The sequence below is a fragment of the Culex quinquefasciatus genome, chromosome 3 (assembly GCF_015732765.1).
Source record: "Culex quinquefasciatus strain JHB chromosome 3, VPISU_Cqui_1.0_pri_paternal, whole genome shotgun sequence".
In the NCBI taxonomy this organism is placed as follows: domain Eukaryota; kingdom Metazoa; phylum Arthropoda; class Insecta; order Diptera; family Culicidae; genus Culex; species Culex quinquefasciatus.
The window spans coordinates 23,835,253-23,857,393 of record NC_051863.1 but is presented as its reverse complement, the minus strand read 5'-3'; the positions used below and the strand labels follow the sequence as shown (position 1 = coordinate 23,857,393).

The following is a 22,141-nucleotide window of genomic DNA, read 5'->3' as shown; positions in this document are numbered from 1 at the left end:
ATTTATAATGTGCACATTCAAATGAAATCTTCATTTCATGCGAGTAACTTTCGTGAAATAAGTAATTTTTGCAATTCCGCTGTGAAACTGTCAACTTTTCCTGTCCTTCTGGAGAAACGAGATGGCCTACTTTGCTTTACCGAGAATAACAAAAAATTGAAAATTTATACAAAAAACTTAATTTAATCCACCTAAGTGGTTGATGCCTTCCTCACTGTTTACCAGCAATGGGTAATATGAGTGGTTTGGAAACATATTTCAGCCTTTTTTTTTAGATCCAGAAAAATAAGAACACAGATATAATTTAAGTGGTCATAACTCGAGACGGGGTTGCCAGATTATCAATGTTGTGGACTCGTTGGAAAGGGTTTTCGATTACCTTACCAACGATGGATCGGATGATGGATCCGGACATTGTTTGCATACATTTAATTGAGATCCGGCTTCAAAAAAGTACATAAATATTACTTAAGTGGTCATAACTCGAGACAGGGTTGCCAGATCTTCAATGTTGTAAGCTTTTTGGAAAGGTCTCTCGATTACCTAACCAACGATGGGTCGGGTGATGGATCCGGACATCGTTTACATGCATATAAATGAGATCCGGATATATGTGAAAACACATTTTTATTCATAACTTTTGAACTAGTTATCGAAACTTCAAACAATTCAATAGCGATGTATGGGACCCTATCCCAAGTCGATTGCAATTGATTTGGTCAAAATCGGTTCAGCCAGTGCTGAGAAAACTCAGTGAGAATTTCGGTCACATTCATACATACACACACATACACACACACATACACACACACATACACACACAGACATTTGTTCAGTTTTCGATTCTGAGTCGATATGTATACATGAAGGTGGGTCTTCGAACTTTTGATAAAAAGTTCATTTTTAGAGCAGGATTATAGCCTTACCTCAGTGAGGAAGGCAAAAATGGGCGCTGAAAAATTAAACTTTTCAACACTAGTATCGAAAAGCAACATTTTTCAATATTTTTTTTGTTTTAAACGATGAATTTACATAACACATGGAAGATAGACAAACATTCCATACAAAATGCGTTTTTCGTAATTGCAAACAATGTTGTAAGCTCGTTGCAAAACATTTTTTTTCAGCACTTGTCGTATTGTACGACTCGGGCTGAAACAATCTGCTTTTTGCAACATGTTGCATAAACTACTTTTATGAAATCGACCAGAAGTCACATGGGCTTTTCTAAAGTATTTTATTTTACAAAAATACCAAAATATTTCTTAAATAGTTCGCCTTTTGCAATGCTTTTTAATAACTAATAAAATTTAAAAATCAAATAACAAATTTCATGAAATATCCTGAATGATAATCTATTAACTTCCAACATTGCAATTGGTATAATTATTTTGATAGAGGTTCAGATGGCAAGTGAAATGTATGTTTAAACCTGTTTTTTCGAGAAGAAAGCTCAAAGATTTATGTTAATACTGCTCGATGAATACAATTAAGATGTCCACGAAATCACGAAAATCGTGAAGATCTAGCCATTCTTCTATTTACTTTAGGCAAAACGACAAAAAAATGCTTTGAAAAGTCAAATCACAAATCTTAAACACTTGCTCAATAAATCAAATTTTATGTTGGCCTTTAATATTTAAATTGTAATTAAAACTATTTTTTATAAAACTTAACCATCAAAACATCTCCTCGGAACATGCAATTTAAATTTTCTTACTGTTATTGGAAAATGATTTTAATGACAATATAAAATTTGAAAGCAGGCTTCCAAAATTTTAAAAATAGTTCGTGCAACTTTTTTTTTTATTTTAATATTTTTTTATTGTGAAAGTAAGAAAAGGTGAAACAGGAATAACAAAATCATTCTCAATTTTAATTCAACTGCCACAAATCATAGATATTTGATCCGGGACTCATTTTAAATAATTTTTTATGTAGAATCGATATACTCAGTACATTATTTGATAAAAAAAATGTTTTCAAGGTAAGCTGTGCAAATAAAAAACTGTTGTTTAATGTTTACATTGAGCTCCTAATTTAACTTTAATCATTAACTATCGCGTTTCTTTGAAATATGGCATAGATTTTCCAATTTTGATCAATGTTTTATTTTAGTTTACGAAATATTGAACTTTTAATGTCTAAAAAAAATTAATAAAAAAAACTAAGCTAGAGTCATAATCTTCCTGGGAGTGCCGACCATATTTTTGATAAAACTGTTTTTTTTTAATTATAAATCTCTAGCATTCAAAACTAAGTTTCTAGTTAATTGAAAAAAAAAAATATAATTTTGATCAAAATCGTAAAATCTATGCACCATTTTGGTCAAAGTCGGACCCAAAACCGGACTGAATTAATCGCGAATGCAAACTAGTGTCTCTTATGAACAATTTCAGCTCAAGTCATGAATTTTTTGGTACTTTTGTACCCGACTCTCTCCGATTTCTGTGAAACTTTGTACACATATTATCCTAGGCTTATTTAAGCCTTTTTTGTGTATAAAGAGCCAACTGTACTTGAAAATAACATTTGAGAAGGGTGAAAGTTATTTAAATATTTTTGTATTTTGTAATATGAGCGTACCGAAGGCACCAGAAATGTTTCAGCTGAATTAAAAAATACAAAAAAAAATAAAAATAAAAAAAAAGACCCATTTCGTAGAGAATTGCTCATGTATTAAGTCTGTTTCAAAATCTTATATTGACGCAATATCTTATCAATAGTCGAATAGTTCTTTAATAGTAGTTTATGCAACAAGTTGCTAAAAGATGATTTTTTCAGCACGAGTCGTACAATTATCCAACGAGGTTCACCGAGTTGGATGAATACGAAGAGTGCTGAAAAAATCAAGTTTTGCAACGAGTTCCATACAACGTTTTTTGCAATTCCAAAAAACACATACTGAGTGAAATTTTATTTCAAATTTTCATGTATTTTGTCAATAAATCGTTTAAATCAAAAAAATGTTGAAAAGTGTTACTTTTCGAAACAAGTGCTGAAAAGTTCAACTTTTCAGCACCCATTTGAGTGCTTTTCAGCATTTATTTTGAAAAGTGTTGCTATTCGATTCTGTTATTTTTGGTACAGAAAAGTAGGCTATTTCGTCGTTCAAGAATGACAGGAAAAGTGAGTAGTTTCACGACGGAATTGCAAAAAAATAATTTGCTTATTAAGTTGAAATTGGAAATTTCAAATGTTTTTAAACAGGCTTAAACCAAAATCGACCATCATTTTTCTTTTTTCCAGGAATTTAACCAAACCCCATTAACGCACATTAAATTATTCCAATCGATAACTGTTTTACGTGCTTGCGCCCTCACCCGTGTAATGTTTTCCCACTGCTTTCCCCTCTCTTCTACATATTTGTCTCGTTTCGATTCTATTTCCAGCCCCATTACCGGCCCCGATGACAGCGGCGATAACGATGTTATGACCGCATTCGCGGCCAACTATGACCAGCAGCAGCAGGGCACGTCCTCCGCTGTCGATGACCCCGCCTTGGCCGTGGTTGTCCTGCCAACGCCGGCCCGGCCACAGTTTACTTCGATCTACAACGAGTCGGCGAACGGGACGTCGGCGGCGGACGGGGAAGGTGCGGAGCCGGAATTTTGCAGCCGGGACTACTTCACCCTGCTCAAGGACAACATGACCCAGCTGATCCTGATCGGGGTCTGTGCGACGGTGTACGCGCTGCTGCTGGCCTGCCTGTACAAGCAGCACATCAACGAGATTTACCTGTTCCAGGTGTCGTACGTGGTCATGGTCACGCTGCTGGCGTTGGACGTGTGCTTCAGCTTTACCACGTCGGCCAAGTGAGTATTTTCGTCCGAGGGTCGGGTTTGGTTTTGCGAATGTGAGTCGGTTCGTTTTTCCACCGGATTTGCGAGTTCCGGATGGTGGGGCGAATGTAAATCAAAGCAACCGTTTGCGAAATTAGCGGGTTTCCCACGCGATTGCACCTGACTACAGGGCCGTGGTTTCCATTTGGGAAGTGGGGTTTGTGGCGAACGGGCAGTGTTGCCAAATCGTTGATATTGCGGTGTTTTTTTTTGACATTTAATGTTATGTTCTATTTCATATTATTTTGACACATAATTTAATTTTTAAGCTAAGATAACTTGAAGCGGATATGTTGTCGATATAACTGTTCCAAACCAATTAAAAGTGACTTGATCTTTTTTCGAAAAATAAATGCTTTTTAGTTTTTCCTGAAAAATCAAATTATTTCATTATTTCAAAGTTTTAAAATATGTTAGCATTTTTTGGGCATCCGTCAAGCAATACAAAGTAATTTTTCAATTATTTTCCAAACGGTTTTCAGGTCTAAAATTGACTTTGGTTGAACGATTTTCCATAGCACAAAAACAAGATTTAAATGATACGATAAATTAATATCAATCCACTATCACTTTTCCATTTTTGTTTCATTTTTAACCTTCTAACACCCATTGTTGCAACAATGCTCGATAATTCTTTTACTTCAAATGGTCATTTCTTGAACGGTCTTGGTATTGAATGAATTGAAATGATTCTTCGTGTAGTAACCTATTTGAAATATTTAATGATACCAATTCGATCTTCATCTTATTTGATCACGGTCAACAATAATGTAAACAATTTCAATTTTGCTTTAGCAGTAAAAGGTTGATATATTTTTTATTCTTTATCCAATTATTCTTTAAAAACACAACTCGGATTGTAATTGTTTATTTTCATTAAGTTGCTTTAAATATTATAATTATCAGAAATTAATCTTAAAATTATATTCAGTTTTTTCATTTATTATTTTTTTCCAGAGCATTTTTACAAACCTACGTATTTTTGAAAAAATAAATACTAAAATTTTTAGTTTTTCACAACATGGGTATCAAACGATCGGAACTTTTTCATATATTCAGGGTTGTTACGGACGGCGCGGATGGCGCGAATCGCGCGGATCTGGCGCGGATTTGCTGGCTAATTTTGCTCAGGCGCGGATTTCGCGCGGATAGCAATTTCGATAAACAAAATAATTGAGAACGATAGAATTTCTTTCAAATTACAAAGGAAAATATTATTAGGAATTAAATAAATTCAATATTTTTCGTTGAGTTCAAAAACATCAATTTCTATTGATTGATTGATTTTTTTTCTTAATACGAACTTCGAAATAATCTTCAAGGAGCGATTTTTTTAAATGTATTGAGATTTGTTATATAAATTTAAAACATCTGCTTAAAAATTCAAATTAATAACAATTTTATTAAAATCGAAATAACAAAATTCGAAAAATTACAGAATTAAAAAAAAATGAAAGCTTTTGGTTTATTAAAAAAAAATCTGTTGCAACTCTAATTCAGGTAGAATTGATTCTAATCCCAATTATCACAACATGACGAAATCCACAAAATCTAAAAGCGAAATGTAATGTTAAAATTAAAAACAATAAGAAATCTGGAGTTCAACAATTTGGAATTTCAGAATTTACATATTCAAATAATAAAAAAATTGAATTCATAATTTGAAATTGCCAAACTTACAGACTCAAAAAACGTAAAACACGTAAACGTAAAAAAGTACGAATAATTAAATTATCAAATTATCAAATTATTAAATTTTAAAATTAATTAATTAATTAATTATTCATTGATTAAATTATTAAATTATTAAATTATTAAATTAATTAATTATTTAATTATTAAATCAATAAATTATTAAATTATTAAATTATTAAATTATTAAATTATTAAATTATTAAATTATTAAATTATTAAATTATTAAATTATTAAATTATTAAATTATTAAATTATTAAATTATTAAATTATTAAATTATTAAATTATTAAATTATTAAATTATTAAATTATTAAATTATTAAATTATTAAATTATTAAATTATTAAATTATTAAATTATTAAATTATTAAATTATTAAATTATTAAATTATTAAATTATTAAATTATTAAATTATTAAATTATTAAATTATTAAATTATTAAATTATTAAATTATTAAATTATTAAATTATTAAATTATTAAATTATTAAATTATTAAATTATTAAATTATTAAATTATTAAATTATTAAATTATTAAATTATTAAATTATTAAATTATTAAATTATTAAATTATTAAATTATTAAATTATTAAATTATTAAATTATTAAATTATTAAATTATTAAATTATTAAATTATTAAATTATTAAATTTTTAAATTTTTAAATTATTAAATTATTAAATTATTAAATTATTAAATTATCAAATTATTAAATTATTAAATTATTAAATTATTAAATTATTAAATTATTAAATTATTAAATTATTAAATTATTAAATTATTAAATTATTAAATTATTAAATTATTAAATTATTAAATTATTAAATTATTAAATTATTAAATTATTAAATTATTAAATTATTAAATTATTAAATTATTAAATTATTAAATTATTAAATTATCAAATTATTAAACTATTAAATTATTAAATTATTAAATTATTAAATTATTAAATTATTAAATTATTAAATTATTAAATTATTAAATTATTAAATTATTAAATTATTAAATTATTAAATTATTAAATTATTAAATTATTAAATTATTAAATTATTAAATTATTAAATTATTAATTTATTAAATTATTAAATTATTAAATTATTAAATTATTAAATTATTAAATTATTAAATTATTAAATTATTAAATTATTAAATTATTAAATTATTAAATTATTAAATTGTTAAATTATTAAATTATTTAATTATTAAATTATTAAATTATTAAATTATTAAATTATTAAATTATTAAATTATTAAATTATTAAATTATTAAATTATTAAATTATAAAATTATAAAATTATTAAATTATTAAATTATTAAATTATTAAATTATTAAATTATTAAATTATTAAATTATTAAATTATTAAATTATTAAATTATTAAATTATTAAATTATTAAATTATTAAATTATTAAATTATTAAATTATTAAATTATTAAATTATTAAATTATTAAATTATTAAATTATTAAATTATTAAATTATTAAATTATTAAATTATTAAATTATTAAATTATTAAATTATTAAATTATTAAATTATTAAATTATTAAATTATTAAATTATTAAATTATTAAATTATTAAATTATTAAATTATTAAATTATTAAATTATTAAATTATTAAATTATTAAATTATTAAATTAGTAATTTATCAAATTATTAAATTATTAAATTATTAAATTATTAAATTATTAAATTATTAAATTATTAAATTATTAAATTATTAAATTATTAAATTATTAAATTATTAAATTATTAAATTATTAAATTATTAAATTATTAAATTATTAAATTATTAAATTATTAAATTATTAAATTATTAAATTATTAAATTATTAAATTATTAAATTATTAAATTATTAAATTATTAAATTATTAATTTATTAAATTTTTAAATTATTAAATTATTAAATTATTAAATTATTAAATTATTAAATTATTAAATTATTAAATTATTAAATTATTAAATTATTAAATTATTAAATTATTAAATTATTAAATTATTAAATTATTAAATTATTAAATTATTAAATTATTAAATTATTAAATTATTAAATTATTAAATTATTAAATTATTAAATTATTAAATTATTAAATTATTAAATTATTAAATTATTAAATTTTTAAATTTTTAAATTTTTAAATTTTTAAATTATTAAATTATTAAATTTTTAAAATATTAAATTATTAAATTATTAAATTATTAAATTATTAAATTATTAAATTATTAAATTATTAAATTATTAAATTATTAAATTATTAAATTATTAAATTATTAAATTATTAAATTATTAAATTATTAAATTATTAAATTATTAAATTATTAAATTATTAAATTATTAAATTATTAAATTATTAAATTATTAAATTATTAAATTATTAAATTATTAAATTATTAAATTATTAAATTATTAAATTATTAAATTATTAAATTATTAAATTATTAAATTATTAAATTATTAAATTATTAAATTATTAAATTATTAAATTATTAAATTATTAAATTATTAAATTATTAAATTATTAAATTTTTAAATTAATAAATTATTTTTTTTGCCATTTTCTTAGTTCGGATCATTTTCGAATTCATATTTCAGTTTAGAGAAATTTAGAGAAGAAAATAATAGAAATTTCGTGTTTCGATTTTACAGAGTAAAATTTTGGCGAGAATTATCAAGTACAAAATCCCTAGATTTTATAATTTGGTAATTTATTGTATGGTTTTAAGTTTTTAAATTTTTAAATTTAAATTTTTTTCCTTAATTTATTTTTAAAGCAACGATATTTAAAGTGTTACAAGAAATGCTTATATTGTTTCAGAAATAACAAAAAAGGTTCCACTTGGTGCAGGTGGGATATTAATCCACAACTGATCAACGAAAAAAAACCGTTCTGATCCAATTGCTTTCTGTATTTTTCTTTTTTCGTTGAAAATTTCATTCATTAGGTTACTTTTTTCTATGTTAATCGCGAATTTTTTTTATATGGCGCGGATTTCGCGCGGATTGGGTTTTGGGGTCGGCGCGGATCTTCCGCGGATTTTTTTCGACTTTTCCGTAACAACCCTGATATTTCGGGTTTTTTTCAATATTGGTATCAAATGATTGGGATTTTTTCATACATTTCGAATTTAGTATATTTTTTATGGAAAATACTCAAAATTTACAAAAAACTTCGTATTTTTGAACAAAAAAAAACACTCAAAATTTCAGTTTTTACAATTTCAAACAATCGGGATTTTTTATACATATTGAAAGCTGTAACAAAATTTTTGAACATACGCAAACTTTTTACAAAACTACGTTTTTCGAGAAAAATGCTCAAAATTTCAGTTTTTACAATATGGGAATCAAATGATCGATTTACAAAACTTAAAAATACTCAAAATTTCAAAGTCTCAAAATTTATTTCATTTGAAATGTTTGAAAAAATTCCGATCATTTGTTACCGAACTCAAATTTTGAGTGCTCTTAAAAAAAATCGTTGTTTTGTGAAATTTTTAGTTTTTTTTTAAAAGGTTGTTATTACATTCGAAATGCATGAAAAAACTCCACATTGTGAAAAACTAAAATTTTGAGTATTCTTTCGAAAATACGTAGTTTTGTGAAAATTTTGAGCATTTTCAAAATAAAAAAAATTACATTCCAAATGTATGAAATAGTCTCAATCTTTTAATACCCATACTGCAAAAAACTGAATTTTTGAGTATTTTTGCGAAAATACGTAGTTTTGTGAAAATTTTGAGTATTTAAAAAAAAATATTACATTCGAAATATAGACCGAACAACATTGGCGATATGGCGTCTTTTGTTTACTAACATGAGATTAAGAACGAATCGATTTTTTTTTGGTAAAAAACCATTTTGTACACACACAAGAGATGAAATTTCGTTAAATTCTAGAACAGAAAAATATAAAAAAAAAAATCCTTTTTTTTCTTTTTCTTTTGCTTTTTTGTGATTCTAAGCAAGATTATGCAACAAATCAGTGTGTCTTTAGTTTTTTTTTTAATTTTTTTAGGCCGGACACATCAAGTAGGTTGATGTTTAAATTTTGAAATTTATCATGAATAAAAATAACTTGCAAAATTCCCAACTCCAGCCATGTACAACAATTTCAGCTTAACTCGTGCGGGAAATCGATAATGGGGTAATTCATGCGTTCCATTCTGTCAAAACTCCAAAACGTCATTGCCAATCTTAGATTCGCTGCTTTTGACTGTAGTCTGCAACAGAATCTTTAGTTCAGAAAAATATCGCCTAGTATGCATAAAAACGTTCAAATTTGTATAAAACAGCAAACAATCAAAAGGCTTTTATTCACAAAATGTAATGCATGTAGGTACAATTTTCACAAGTTTACATATATGTATTAAACTACAATGCTTGTTTTTTTTTGACAGAATGATACTGGCAACCCTTGCAACGCACTTGAAGAAGTGGGATGCATGAAATTGGAAATGTTGTAGTAACTTTCTGCATTGAATCAACATTGCTTTCCCGGTGGTAAAGTTGGACAAACAGTGCCAAAAATATTATCCTGGTTAAGTATTTTCAAACTTCTGATGTTTTGAGATTGCCTTCCAAATTTTGTCAATAAATGCCGTAATAGTTCTGTCAAAAAAATGCAATAGTGTAAAATTAATTAAAATTATTTTTTTAGTATAATAATGTCGACGGAGAAACACCCCCCCCCCCCCTTATTTCGCCAACATGTTGCACAAAATTGAATTTAAATTAATGCTTGATTAAGCGAGACCACTCGACGGCGTCGGGTTGGGATGGGGGGAAATGTTGGTCATGTTGGCGGAACGAAATTCCACGATAAAAATCAATTTGTGTTACCTTAATTGATGCCAAATGTAATTTGTGTCCGATGCAGGTTTTTTCGTCACCGCACTGCAGTTTATTTAGCTTTGGCTTGTTTGACAAATGAAGTGAATGAAATTGCGGTTGTTTTTAGCCGATAATTTGATGTTGATTTGTGGCTTGAAATTAAAATGCGGAATAGTTTTTTTCCCACGGTAAGCATAGAACAATTGATTTTAATATTACAAAATGTTGTTATGGATTGTTTCATTGACTTTTATGATAGATTTCACTACACTGTGTCCTGGCTTGTCGTCTATGACAACGAACAATGAGTACCAAAAACGTAAACAAACATACTCAAACAGCTAGGCATAGTAAGCGTTGGGAGATTTTGAGGTCACGTGCCATGCAAACAGTAGGCCAGAAACAAGTGTAAAAATGTACCCACCCACCCACTCCCACCGCGACAAATTTATCCTGGGCTATTTTGGTTCCATCCCAGACTGTGTCAACAACGCGGTGTGGGAGTAGCAGGCTGTGTGACAATGGAGACGAGGGGTTGGACACTCTATATTTTATTTTTTTTATAAAAACCCAATCAAATTTATTCTAAAATTTTGTTGGTTTCCCAAAATAAGTAAATTTAATGAGAAAAAAACATAATAATATATAAATAATCAAAATGTTTTCGTGCAAACATCAGTCCTACCCCTCAATCACCATTCCGCACTTTGAACCCTGAATGAAATTCAAGTGCGGAAGACTGTGAACGCGTAACAAGATAGTTGAATGCAATTGCTATAGTGCCAAGAAGAATAGATAAGGGCCCTTGGCCCGTACGCTGGGGAAGACAGCAGCTGGTTTGGACTGCTGGAACCCGGACGTTCTTTGTTGCATCCTTCTGCGGCACTATTGGCTTGAGGGTAATAAAAGTGTGCGTGTGTTTTGTTGGAAAGATGATGGATATTTGAGATATTGAGGATGTTCCTTCTCAAAAACATGCTTTGTAACCAAGTTTAAGAATTTTAATCAAAATGTATCACAAAACGCATAATTCATTCAACTGTTGTGTTTACAAACCACGTGGAAACCCGCCTCCCCCTTAAGGGTTCTGGTCAGCGCGCAACCAGTCGTGAGCTACTACGACTCGGAAGCAGCAAATGATTTGGTCGATCGTTTCACACAGCTTTACAAATCTTTTGTGATTTGCTTAGCTTGCGGCGAAACTCAGTTTCAAAAAAGAAAAGCACATCTGAAGAAAACAGATATGTTTGAAGAGCTGATTAAATTTCCTATAATTCATTCTCTAAAACTTGAAAATCGGGCTATACGTTTCTGAGATACAGCCTTAAAAAGAATTCTTATCGATGAAAATAAATAGCTCAAGCTTCACCTAATTACCCTATAATTATCAACTGATGATATCTTGGAAAGTATTGGTTCGATTTTTCATCTTTACAAATAAAATATTTCGAAAATTATATTTTTTGTACTAAAATATGAAAAAAGGAAAATAATACATTTCTTTATAAGCTTTTCAAAAATTAAAGATAGGCTTTAAAAAAACCTTAAGAATTGTTATTGAAAAGATCAGGAACTTTAGAATTTTATTTATTTTTTTTGCGTCGAAAATCGGACCAAAATTTTCTGAGATATCGTCAGTTTAAATTACAGGCTAATTAATTGACATGTAGAGAAATTATTTTTTATTAGATTTTTGTGGTGCTGTATCTCCGAAACTAATTGCCCGAATTTTAAAGTACCAGAGAAAAAATATAGAAAAATTGATCATTACTTCAAGCATAGTTTTTTCTTCAGATGTGCTTTTCTTTCAAGAAATATTTTTTCAAATATATGTTTAGATTATTAATATTTTCAATTTTTTTCAATAATTCATCTCCTAAACAAAATTTGCACCATCACGCTTAATGGCTCAACAGATTTATTTTTTGTTATCAAAAGCATATCAAAACATTTTGAAGATTTAAAAAATAGATTTTTGGGAATTCAACGTTTAGTCGAATAAACTATCGTATTTTTTCCGTCCACCATTTTTTCTGAAAAGTTCTAATGGACCATCCACAAACCACGTGGACAATTTTTTGAAATCTAAGACACCCCCCCCCCTCTTCCCTCCATGTGGACAATTTCAATATGGGGACAAGTATGGAAAATTAATGAAACAAAAGGACTCATTTTGACATAGGGAATGCGAGGACAAAGTATCATAAAAAAAAGAGAATTCGTTGAAAACTATCCCACATTTACCATTGAATTCTAGTTCTGTGACTCCATTTTTGGCAAATTTGAGTGGGTCATCGCCCAATAAATTACAAAATGTATTTTCTCAATTTTTTATCACCGCCATTTTGGCTGCCATCTTGGATATAAAATTTCCAAATCACGTCGAAACATTTTTAGGGTCATACTTGTGCTTTGATAATTAAGTCTGGAAAAAAATATTTATATTTCCACTTGTTTTTTTAACATTCCGAAGGGGATTAGCAAAAAACCTTTAAGCAAAATATTGGTTGAAATAAAACTGTTTAAAATAATACTAAAATGAACCTGTTTTTTTAAGAAACACTCCAATTTTTAGCCAGTTAATATGTTGCTGTATTTTCATGAAAAATTGTACAAAGAAAAGATTTTTATTCAGCTAGCTAGAAATCTGATGAATTTGGTTCAAAAACTTTTTATTGAACGTTAAATTTGGGTGAAATATATATGCCATCTTGAATATCTCGTTTACCTTAAGGAACCGCGATATTCGAACTCAACAGGGTCGATTAGGTCTGGATCCATCAAAACCTGGTCTGTTACACGATTTGCCGTTAGGCATGCCATTTTCGTGTGTTGTGGTTTAAGTCAAGGGTCTTGATTTTCGGTTCAGAAATCACACACTCATCGCCGAGCGAATATTCACCGATTGGAGCTCGCAACCATTCGCGAGCGAACACGGCAATCAGGATGCCAGTGACTTGCTCAATCGCTTCTCCCAGCGAAACAAATAGGGTAGAGCAGAGCTGAAAATGTCAGGGGTCCTGACGCGAAAATCGGCGACGCATACACGATTTTTTCAGATCCATTCACTGAACCGCAAAACCGTGACATAAACAACCCCAACTCAGTCGTGAGTGCCCTAGCTCACTGAGCAGCTGCAATGCGAGGCAGTAGTCGACCAACGCTCATTCGACGTTGCACGCACACACATAAAGAAACAAGTTTTTACACAAAAAGTTGGTATTTATGCGTGGAAATGTAATTTTGAATATAAGTTATGATTGTTTTAAGTGTATTGCACTGTCTAGAACCATTCAATTGTTTAAAAATAATCAAAATAGTGTTTAGAGAGGATTTTACGAGTCAGTCATACGACACGAATTGAGTGAGTGTAGCTCATTTTTTCACGTCTCTCATTCTCCAGCAGCCGACCGGCACGAGTCAGGCGGCAGTGGTTGAACGGACACAGTAGGCTTACAGTCAGATGCTAGCAGTGAACTGACATTTTGGTTTGCTTCATGTGTACGCTGGGTTGGAAACATTTTGCAGGCCTGGGGTAGAGTAGTCATCAATGAGACACGGGGAACAATGATAAAATGGCTCTCACAAGTCGTAGTTTCAATCAATCAGGCTCATATTTTGGGGAAAGGTGTGTCTACTAGATACACATCTGCCATAACAGTGGCTTTGATTATGGACGCTCCCTTGAAAAGTTATTCATAAATGTTTGATTCTGGGGTGTAAAAGTAAATTATGGACGAAAAATACTTTTTCGCTCGTAGGCTGCCATTAACACCAAAACTAATATTTCTTCAAATTTCTTTCGACGTTCCATAGGGATTGAGTTGGGCTACAATGTCCATTCATTAGGTTTGGCCAAAATTAAGAATTTACCAGAATCCAAGGCTGTCTCATTGTTCCCCACTCATTTCAGCCCATGGGCAAGGGGCTGGAAACTCTAATATTACTTAGGAATACTAAGTATACTAACGATATTCCAGTATACTTGTTAGTATACTAACCGAAAAGCAATAAACTGTCAGTATACTAAGATACTCTCAGTATATTGGTAAGTATACTGGCGATATGTAAAGGAAATAATAAGTATACTAACATATATTTTGATATACTGGTCAACATAATAATTATAGCTCTAAGAGTTTCCATCCCCTTGCCCATGGGTAACAATGAGACACTTCGATTTTTCTTCATTAAACTTTTCAAAATCTTTGGAAATCTTTCAAAACATGAATTGAAAGTGATTTTTGGCATATTTATAGAGTTTTAACCTCATTCAACCAAAAATACAAAGTTATTTGGTGTGAATATATGGATTTTACAAAATTAAAATACTTTTTAGTATAACTTTTGTTAATTAAACTTTCATGTTGGCAAAATTGCTCTAAAATTTTCAAGGCAAGTCACCTGCTATGGAACAATACAAAAACATGATGTTTTACTAGAAAAGTATAGATTTTCATAGTGTGTCTCATTGTTCCCCAGCTGTCTCATTGTTCCTGCCAAGTGCGTTTACAATGAGACAGTTGAATGACTCTGGCTGTAGATGTCGGATCGATTTCATATTTTGGTCAATGTTAGAAGAAATTAAAAGAAAGAAAATGTAACAAAAAACTCATTAAAACATGTTGATGAAAAAATTAGAATCGTTGAAAGTTGAAAACCTAAAGTGTCGCATTGATGACTACCCTACCCTACTTCGTGAATCTCTTTGCCTACACCGTCCGTCGACCCGAGTCACACACGAATACGTTCAGAGAGGAGAGAATATTCTAACAACATACCAGCTCGACGCTCTATTGGCCTGCTCTACCACAGTTTGCCGCAAATTTGTATTTGGCATGATGGAAATTGCTTTCAAATGTGTCTTTGATGTTGTTTTATCAACAGTATTGCCAAACATTTTTGATAACATTGATTTTATTCAGTTTAACAAATGATCAAAACAAAGCCGATCGCAACCTATTTCGACTCAGCTTTGAGCGACACAAGGCAATTGGTCTCTCTGAACCATTCGCTATACTACCCGATTGGAGTGAGAGGGAAAGCAAAGAGAGAGTATTCTGTAGCAATTGGTGTGGAAGGGGCAAACGGTAGCAAACGGTCAGAGCAGTTTTTTGTCGCTGCGAGTGAATGAGTCTTTTTGTAGCAACTTGACTTGACTACCTTAGGAACTAAACGCCATTTTTTTCATCAATTCCAGAAAGTTCACCTCGTCCGGTGGCTGCACCGTCATCGCGATCTACATCATCTACACGATGCTCCCGATCCGGCTGCGGGAGGCCGTCGTCGGGGGCACCCTCCTGTCGCTGTCCCACGTGCTGCTGACCTTCTTCATGAACGAAACGGACGACCACGAGGTGGTGAGTGTCTTTTGTCGATCGCTCGAGTTTTGTGAGTTATTCTAAGGTTTTATTGTTCCTTCGCAGCTCCTGTCGGACCTGATCACGCTGGCCTGCACGAACGCGACCGGCATCCTGCTGCACTGGCCCAAGGAGAGGTCCCAGCGGAACGCGTTCATGGAGACGCGCCAGTGCGTCGAGGCCCGGTTACGGATCCAGCGGGAGAACCAGAAGCAGGAGCAACTGCTGCTGTCCGTGTTGCCGCGGCACGTGGCCATGGAGATGAAGAACGACATTGCGGGTCAGCCCCAGGAGGCTCAGTTTCATAAGATCTACATCCAACGGCACGAGAACGTGAGCATTCTGTTTGCGGACATTTGCGGCTTCACGAGCCTCTCGGACCAGTGCACGGCGGAGGAGCTGGTCCGGCTGTTGAACGAGCTGTTTGCGAGGTTCGATCGGCTCGCCCAGGAGCATCACTGCCTGCGGATCAAGTTGCTGGGAGATTGTTACTATTGTGTGTCCGGACTGCCGGAAGCTCGGCCGGATCACGCGGCTTGCGCTGTTGAGATGGGTTTGGACATGATCGACGCGATCGCGCTGGTTCGCGAGGTGATGGCGGTCAACGTGAACATGCGGGTGGGGATCCACACGGGGCGGGTTCACTGTGGAGTGCTGGGGCTGCGCAAGTGGCAGTTTGACGTGTGGTCCAACGACGTGACGTTGGCGAACTACATGGAGAGTGGGGGCGTTCCGGGGCGGGTTCACATCACCAAGGAGACGCTCAAGTGTCTCGGGGATCACTACGAGGTGGAGGAGGGGCACGGTGCCGATCGGAACAACTACCTGAAGGATCACCAGATCCAGACGTATCTGATCGTGCCGAAGGAGTCGTATCGAGCGGTGAGTTGGATCACTTCTCTATTGTTCGTTGGTTTCATATTAATTTCTCTTGATTTCAGCACACCATGTCCAAGCAGTCGTCCTCGGTGAACGGCAACATTTCGAAGGAACTCCGCATGATGGGCCACTGGTCCAAGATGGGCTTCAACGACAAGCAGGAGCCGAAGAGCACCGAGGAGGAGGTCAACGAGTATCTGATCAAGGCGATCGACGCCCGGTCGATTGATCGGCTCCGGCTGGACCACTGCAAGCGCTTCCATCTGACGTTCATCAAGGACGACATCGAGCGCAAGTATTGCCACGAGCCGGACCCGATGCTGAACGTGTACTTTTACTGCAGCATCATCATCTTCTTCGGGATCATGTCGATCCAGGTGCTGGTGTTTTCGATGTGAGTTGGGGACTTGATTTCTGAACCGTGCTGTTCAACCTTAATCAAACTTCTTCCTCTTTCGATTAGGGACCGGTACAGCTACTGGGTGTACGGAGTTTTAACCGTAACCCTGCTGGTGTCTTGTGTTCCTGTCTTCTCGAGGGAAGACACTGTAAGTAAGCTACACATTCAAGATCGACAAGTGACTCTAAACGTTTGTTGAATTTGCAGAAAATTTCAAACTTCTTCCGCGCGATGTCACTGAAGATCCACGGCCGCCGGGAGGTTGCACAAGTGATATCGCTCTGTGTCGTCATTACTGTGATATGTTTGTCTTATTACAAACTGGTCAGTGCTGATCCTCAAAAATCGTCACAAAAGTTCTAACAAAATTTCCTTCTTTTCCAGACTTTTATCTTTTATCTATCGCTTACCGACGAGTATTCTCTAGTACGGCCTAATAACTGTAAAGAGTCGAAAATTATCAATGTAAGGACGATCGTCAAACCAAAACGTCTTTGAACTCAAATTAAAACATTTGACTATTCCCTCCTAGATTCTGCTACTGCTTACCTTGCTTGCCTTACTGACCTGTGCGGTGCATCAGTTTATCAAGATTCTGTTCAAGATCATCCTGCTGGTGGTCATCCTGGTGTGCTACATCGTGTCGATCGTGGTGCTGGCGCTGATCTTCGACCGGCACTGCGAGCCGTGGTGAGTGACTTTTACATTCGTGGTTATCGTAATAGTTATCGTTTTCGTTATTTCGATGCTTTTATCGACGATTACTGATTTTTAACGTCTATCTTAAATTTACTTAAAATTTTCATTGCTTACGTTAAGAATTTATTTGTTGATAACAAAAAAAGTTCAGATAAATACTTTAATTTTTGCAATATGTGCAGCGAAATGTTGAATGCATTTTCACTTTACAAGATTTTTTCATAATTCGGGTCATTCTCCACCAACTCACACAGCAGTTGCCCCGACCCCTCTTCGATTTGCGTAAAATTTTGTCCTTAGGGATATCTTTTGCCCCTGATCACGAATCCGAGTTCTACTGTTCGATATCTCGTGACAGAGGTAAGGTATGACCCTTTCCATTTTTAACTATTCGAAAAAAAGAAGTGTTTTTCAATAATTTGCAGCCTAAAATGGTGATTTGTTTACCTTGTTACGAATAACAGCCGGCAGAATTGATCTGATCTTCTCTTCATCTGTGAGCGTCTCTCCAGCAATTTCCATCTTTCGAATTAGGGTCTCATGAGTCGAGAATAATTCGGAGAGCGTGGAAAAAGACTTTGAACCAAGTAGATATAATTTTTTACGCTCGGCAAACAGTACCATCTGTCCTTGCCGATTGTAAACATTGTCTAGCTTGTCCAGAGCTAACTTGACATAAGGTATGCTCAAGATATGATTCATTGCCTTGTTGTCTATTGTCATCATGACTAGAGACAGGGCAGCATTATCGTCCTTTAGACGTCGCTCGTATTTTTCACGTCGAGCCAGTACCTCAGTCTTATCTTTTCCTTGTCGGTCGGCGTATTCCTCCATCGGAGGAAGTCGAGCTGACTCGGGCTGATGTCGGGCTGACTCGGGCTGATGTCGGGCTGATGTCGGGCTGACTCGGGCTGATGTCGGGCTGCAGCGTAGCGGTATATTTTTCTAGTGGAAGAAAGTTTCTTTACCTCACCGGTGTGTATCCACCGGGCATGAATTAATCAGATCTCGGGACGAAAATAATCTCACTTCCGTGATTAAATTCAAGGATCAAATCTGGATTTTTTTTTTTTAAAAAAAGGTCCAATAAACCAAATTTTCAGTTTTTGCTTTTTGGGTGTTTTTAAAACCGCCTTGAGTCAGGGGTATTAAAAAACACCCAAAAAGCAAAAACTGATAATTTGGTTTATTTGACCTTTTAAAAAAAACTGCAGAAATGATCTAAGGTTATCCTGGGCCCATAACCTGTTGGTTTTGGGATATGGGCCAATTAAAAAGAATACGCATAAATAAGACTCACTCTAGCTTTAGGCATATGTTGCTTGTTAGGCAATGTTTAATACTCTAATTCTAGCTTATAAACAATGTATTACATGTTACATTAGTAGTTGTCACGGTAAACAGTTTTTGTTAAAGTTATAGTTGTCTTATGACGCCTTCTCCATGGTGAATCCGTCATCGTTTCGTTGAACAGTTGTACACTCTCTCAGAGAGGATTGCACTATGGGGTATTTCCATATAAGCGAGCGGCCAAAAATATTTTTTTGCTTTTCTGTGACTTTTTTGTGTTGTTTGTACTTAGTATATTGAAAACAAATAAAATTTGATATTTTTCCAAAAAAAAGTTTAATTTTCGATTTTTTCATATATTTGAGGCAACATGCATTAAAGTGGTAAATTTTAATATTCTTGCTCTGTCTATTTGATGCACGGAATGGCGGTTTATGCTATGTTAAAGTTTCAGATTTACGTTCAATCTCCCTCCCCTTTTTCTTGAGTTAAAAACCACCTCTCTTTGAAGACCCCCCCCCTCTCCCCCTCCAATTAAAATTTGATTTTTGTGGTGTTCTAGAATTTTAGACGGTTTATTTTATGGAACATTGTATGGATTATCGTCCACGTTTTTGGTTGATCCACTTGCAAAATTCACGTTTTCCACGATAAATTCTTCTAAATCAAAATCACTATGTAACCGATTGTCGTTAGATTACTTAAAATATGAACTTCTTCTATGGGCTTTTGTATACCTCGTTTTGAAGCTACAGAACAACGTGCGTAGTTTTTCCTCTGTGGTTTTTCCTGAGTTGATCATGTGATGGTTCTGCAATGTTGTAATTCTTACAAATATACTCGAAAGCAGTTCTCACGTTTTCAGAATAGTGCTTCGTTATATCGTACAGGGACACTACGGTATTATTATCCATACTTTCAAAAGAACACAACAACGAACTGATATGGATATTCGACGAATCGTTTCTGTAAAATACTTAGAATAGGAATTTCTAATTTTATTAAACGTACCTAAGTACCAACAAAGTCATGAATATCAAATCAATTCCAAAACATACATAACAGGTACGTCATTTCTGCCTCCACAGGTAAATAATGTGATTTTAACCAAGCGTATACGCGAAATCATTAATTTCCTTGCATGAATCAAAATGTTCAAAATGGCATAACTCAAAAAGTGCACATAAGTGCACTTTGAAATTTGGAGACAAGTTAGGACATGGTTCAAATTTTAAGCTGCAAAATTTTCAGATCGCACAAATGCACACAAAAAAAGTACTCCATTAACAAAGTTGAAAAAAAAACTAAATTTTTAATAAAAATCCATCTTTTTTTATTTTTATTATTTTTTTTTAGCCTGTAAAAGAGTGTTTTGTAAAATATTATTGAAATGTTAAATCAATTACCTTTCTGAATATATATAATGATGCAGGAAAAAATACATAAACAGCTACACAGTACAACTATGAAAAATAATAATTTTTTGTCAAAAAACATGTTTTTTCTTACCATTTTCGCCTTTGAAGGTTTGCAATTCAGTGAATTTTGAACCTACAACTTTCAAACTCCGGATTTTTCTTAGTTAGAATGTTTATTTTCGAAAAAAAATACCAAAAAAATAATTAGAGTATATCGGTTTTTCGATTTATGGCCGCCTGAAACCCCATAGTGGATTGTGGCGTAGAAGAGAATCTCTCTCACTCTACGTGTTGCCTATCCACCAGGCGTGATAAAAGCTTTGCCAGGTTAAAGCTTTTATATGTAGCACACTTTGCCCTCAATAGCTAGTGTGGTTTACACGTTGACAAGAACTTGTCGAAATTGGAATTTCAACAATTTGGTGCCAAAGGGACTTTTACCTAAAATTTGACGCCCGGTTTAATGGCGTACTCAAAATTCCGAAAAAAACGAATTTTTCGTCGAAAAAAAAACACAAAATAGTTTCAAAAATTCTGCCAGTTTTCAATACTTGACTGTACATTTTTTTGAGACATGTCATTTTTTGGGAAATTTAATGTACTTTTTGAATTTGCAAATAACACAGAACGGCAATATTTTAATGTAGAACAAATTTTTTCATATTAAAATTTCGTAACTTTTTTGTAATTTTGCAGGGTCATATTTTAGAGTGTAACAATGTTCTACAAGGTTGTAGAGCAGACAAATACAAACAAAAAAGGTTTGTTTACACATGAGTATTGCGATTATATCAAATAAAAAGTTACTTTTTTCTCTTTGTTTCATTGTTTGTGTCTGTCGTGGGTGGCCTGAACAGCAATGTTCACTCTTAATTAAACCCCTACAAAGTTAGAAAAAACACAGAATTTTCAATTAAAAAAATTGTTCTAAATGAACCATTCTTCATTCAACTAACCAAAAAAACACAACTTCATTAGCGAAAAAAAAAATTTCAAAACCTTTTTCATATTTATTTCGATGAAAAATACGTTTTTTCGAAATTTTGAGTACACCATCAAATCGGGCAAACAATTTTACATAAAGGTCTCTTTGACACCAAATGTCCTTCTCATCATCGTTTCAGGCTGCAAATTATTGAGAAACACCTCTTTTTTTGCATGTTCAAATCTGGAAGGGGTCGTACCGCCCTTCCGTCACGAGATATCACAAAACGTACCGCGGATTCGTGATCAGGGACAAATGTTACCCCTAAGGACAAAGTTTCACGAAAATCGGAAAGGGGTTGGAGCAACTTTTACCGATTTCGTGTGAGTTGGTCCATAATGACCCAAATGCTCAAATTTAAAAAAAAAACCTCGTATTTTTTCGAAAATAAAAAAAATCATGTTTCACATTACGGGTTGATACCCGGTATAATTTTGTAAGCATTTTCTTTGTTTTGTTTGTGAAAAACTAATTTTTTTCAAGTGCAATATTTATTGAAAAAAAGAATAAAATTTTATAATCTGCAATATAAATCTGGGTATCAAACGCAGTAGAGTTTTGTTTGCATTTTTTTTTTTTGTGAAATACTCATATTTTTTAAAAATCACTGTATTGTTTAAACACTATTTTTTATAACATGCATTATGGATAACGTAGGAAGCGAAATTTTGCATGTATTTTTACTTGATCATATTTTTTTTTTAAATACAATATGATACAATATGGTTATCAAA

General features: G+C 31.9%; 1 protein-coding gene across 3 annotated transcripts in view; it reads left to right on the top strand.

Moving 5' to 3' along the window:
- The window catches only part of LOC6039340 (adenylate cyclase type 6), a 282,888-nt gene that overhangs the window by 252,208 nt on the left and 8,539 nt on the right, over positions 1-22,141 (top strand). For all 3 annotated transcript variants that reach the window (XM_038260275.1, XM_038260272.1, XM_038260274.1), the window contains 8 exons: positions 3,393-3,815; positions 15,577-15,736; positions 15,803-16,618; positions 16,678-17,009; positions 17,079-17,163; positions 17,223-17,339; positions 17,400-17,480; positions 17,548-17,705. In XM_038260275.1, coding sequence (XP_038116203.1) covers positions 3,393-3,815; positions 15,577-15,736; positions 15,803-16,618; positions 16,678-17,009; positions 17,079-17,163; positions 17,223-17,339; positions 17,400-17,480; positions 17,548-17,705 — 2,172 coding nt within the window. The remainder of the gene's footprint in view (positions 1-3,392; positions 3,816-15,576; positions 15,737-15,802; positions 16,619-16,677; positions 17,010-17,078; positions 17,164-17,222; positions 17,340-17,399; positions 17,481-17,547; positions 17,706-22,141) is intronic.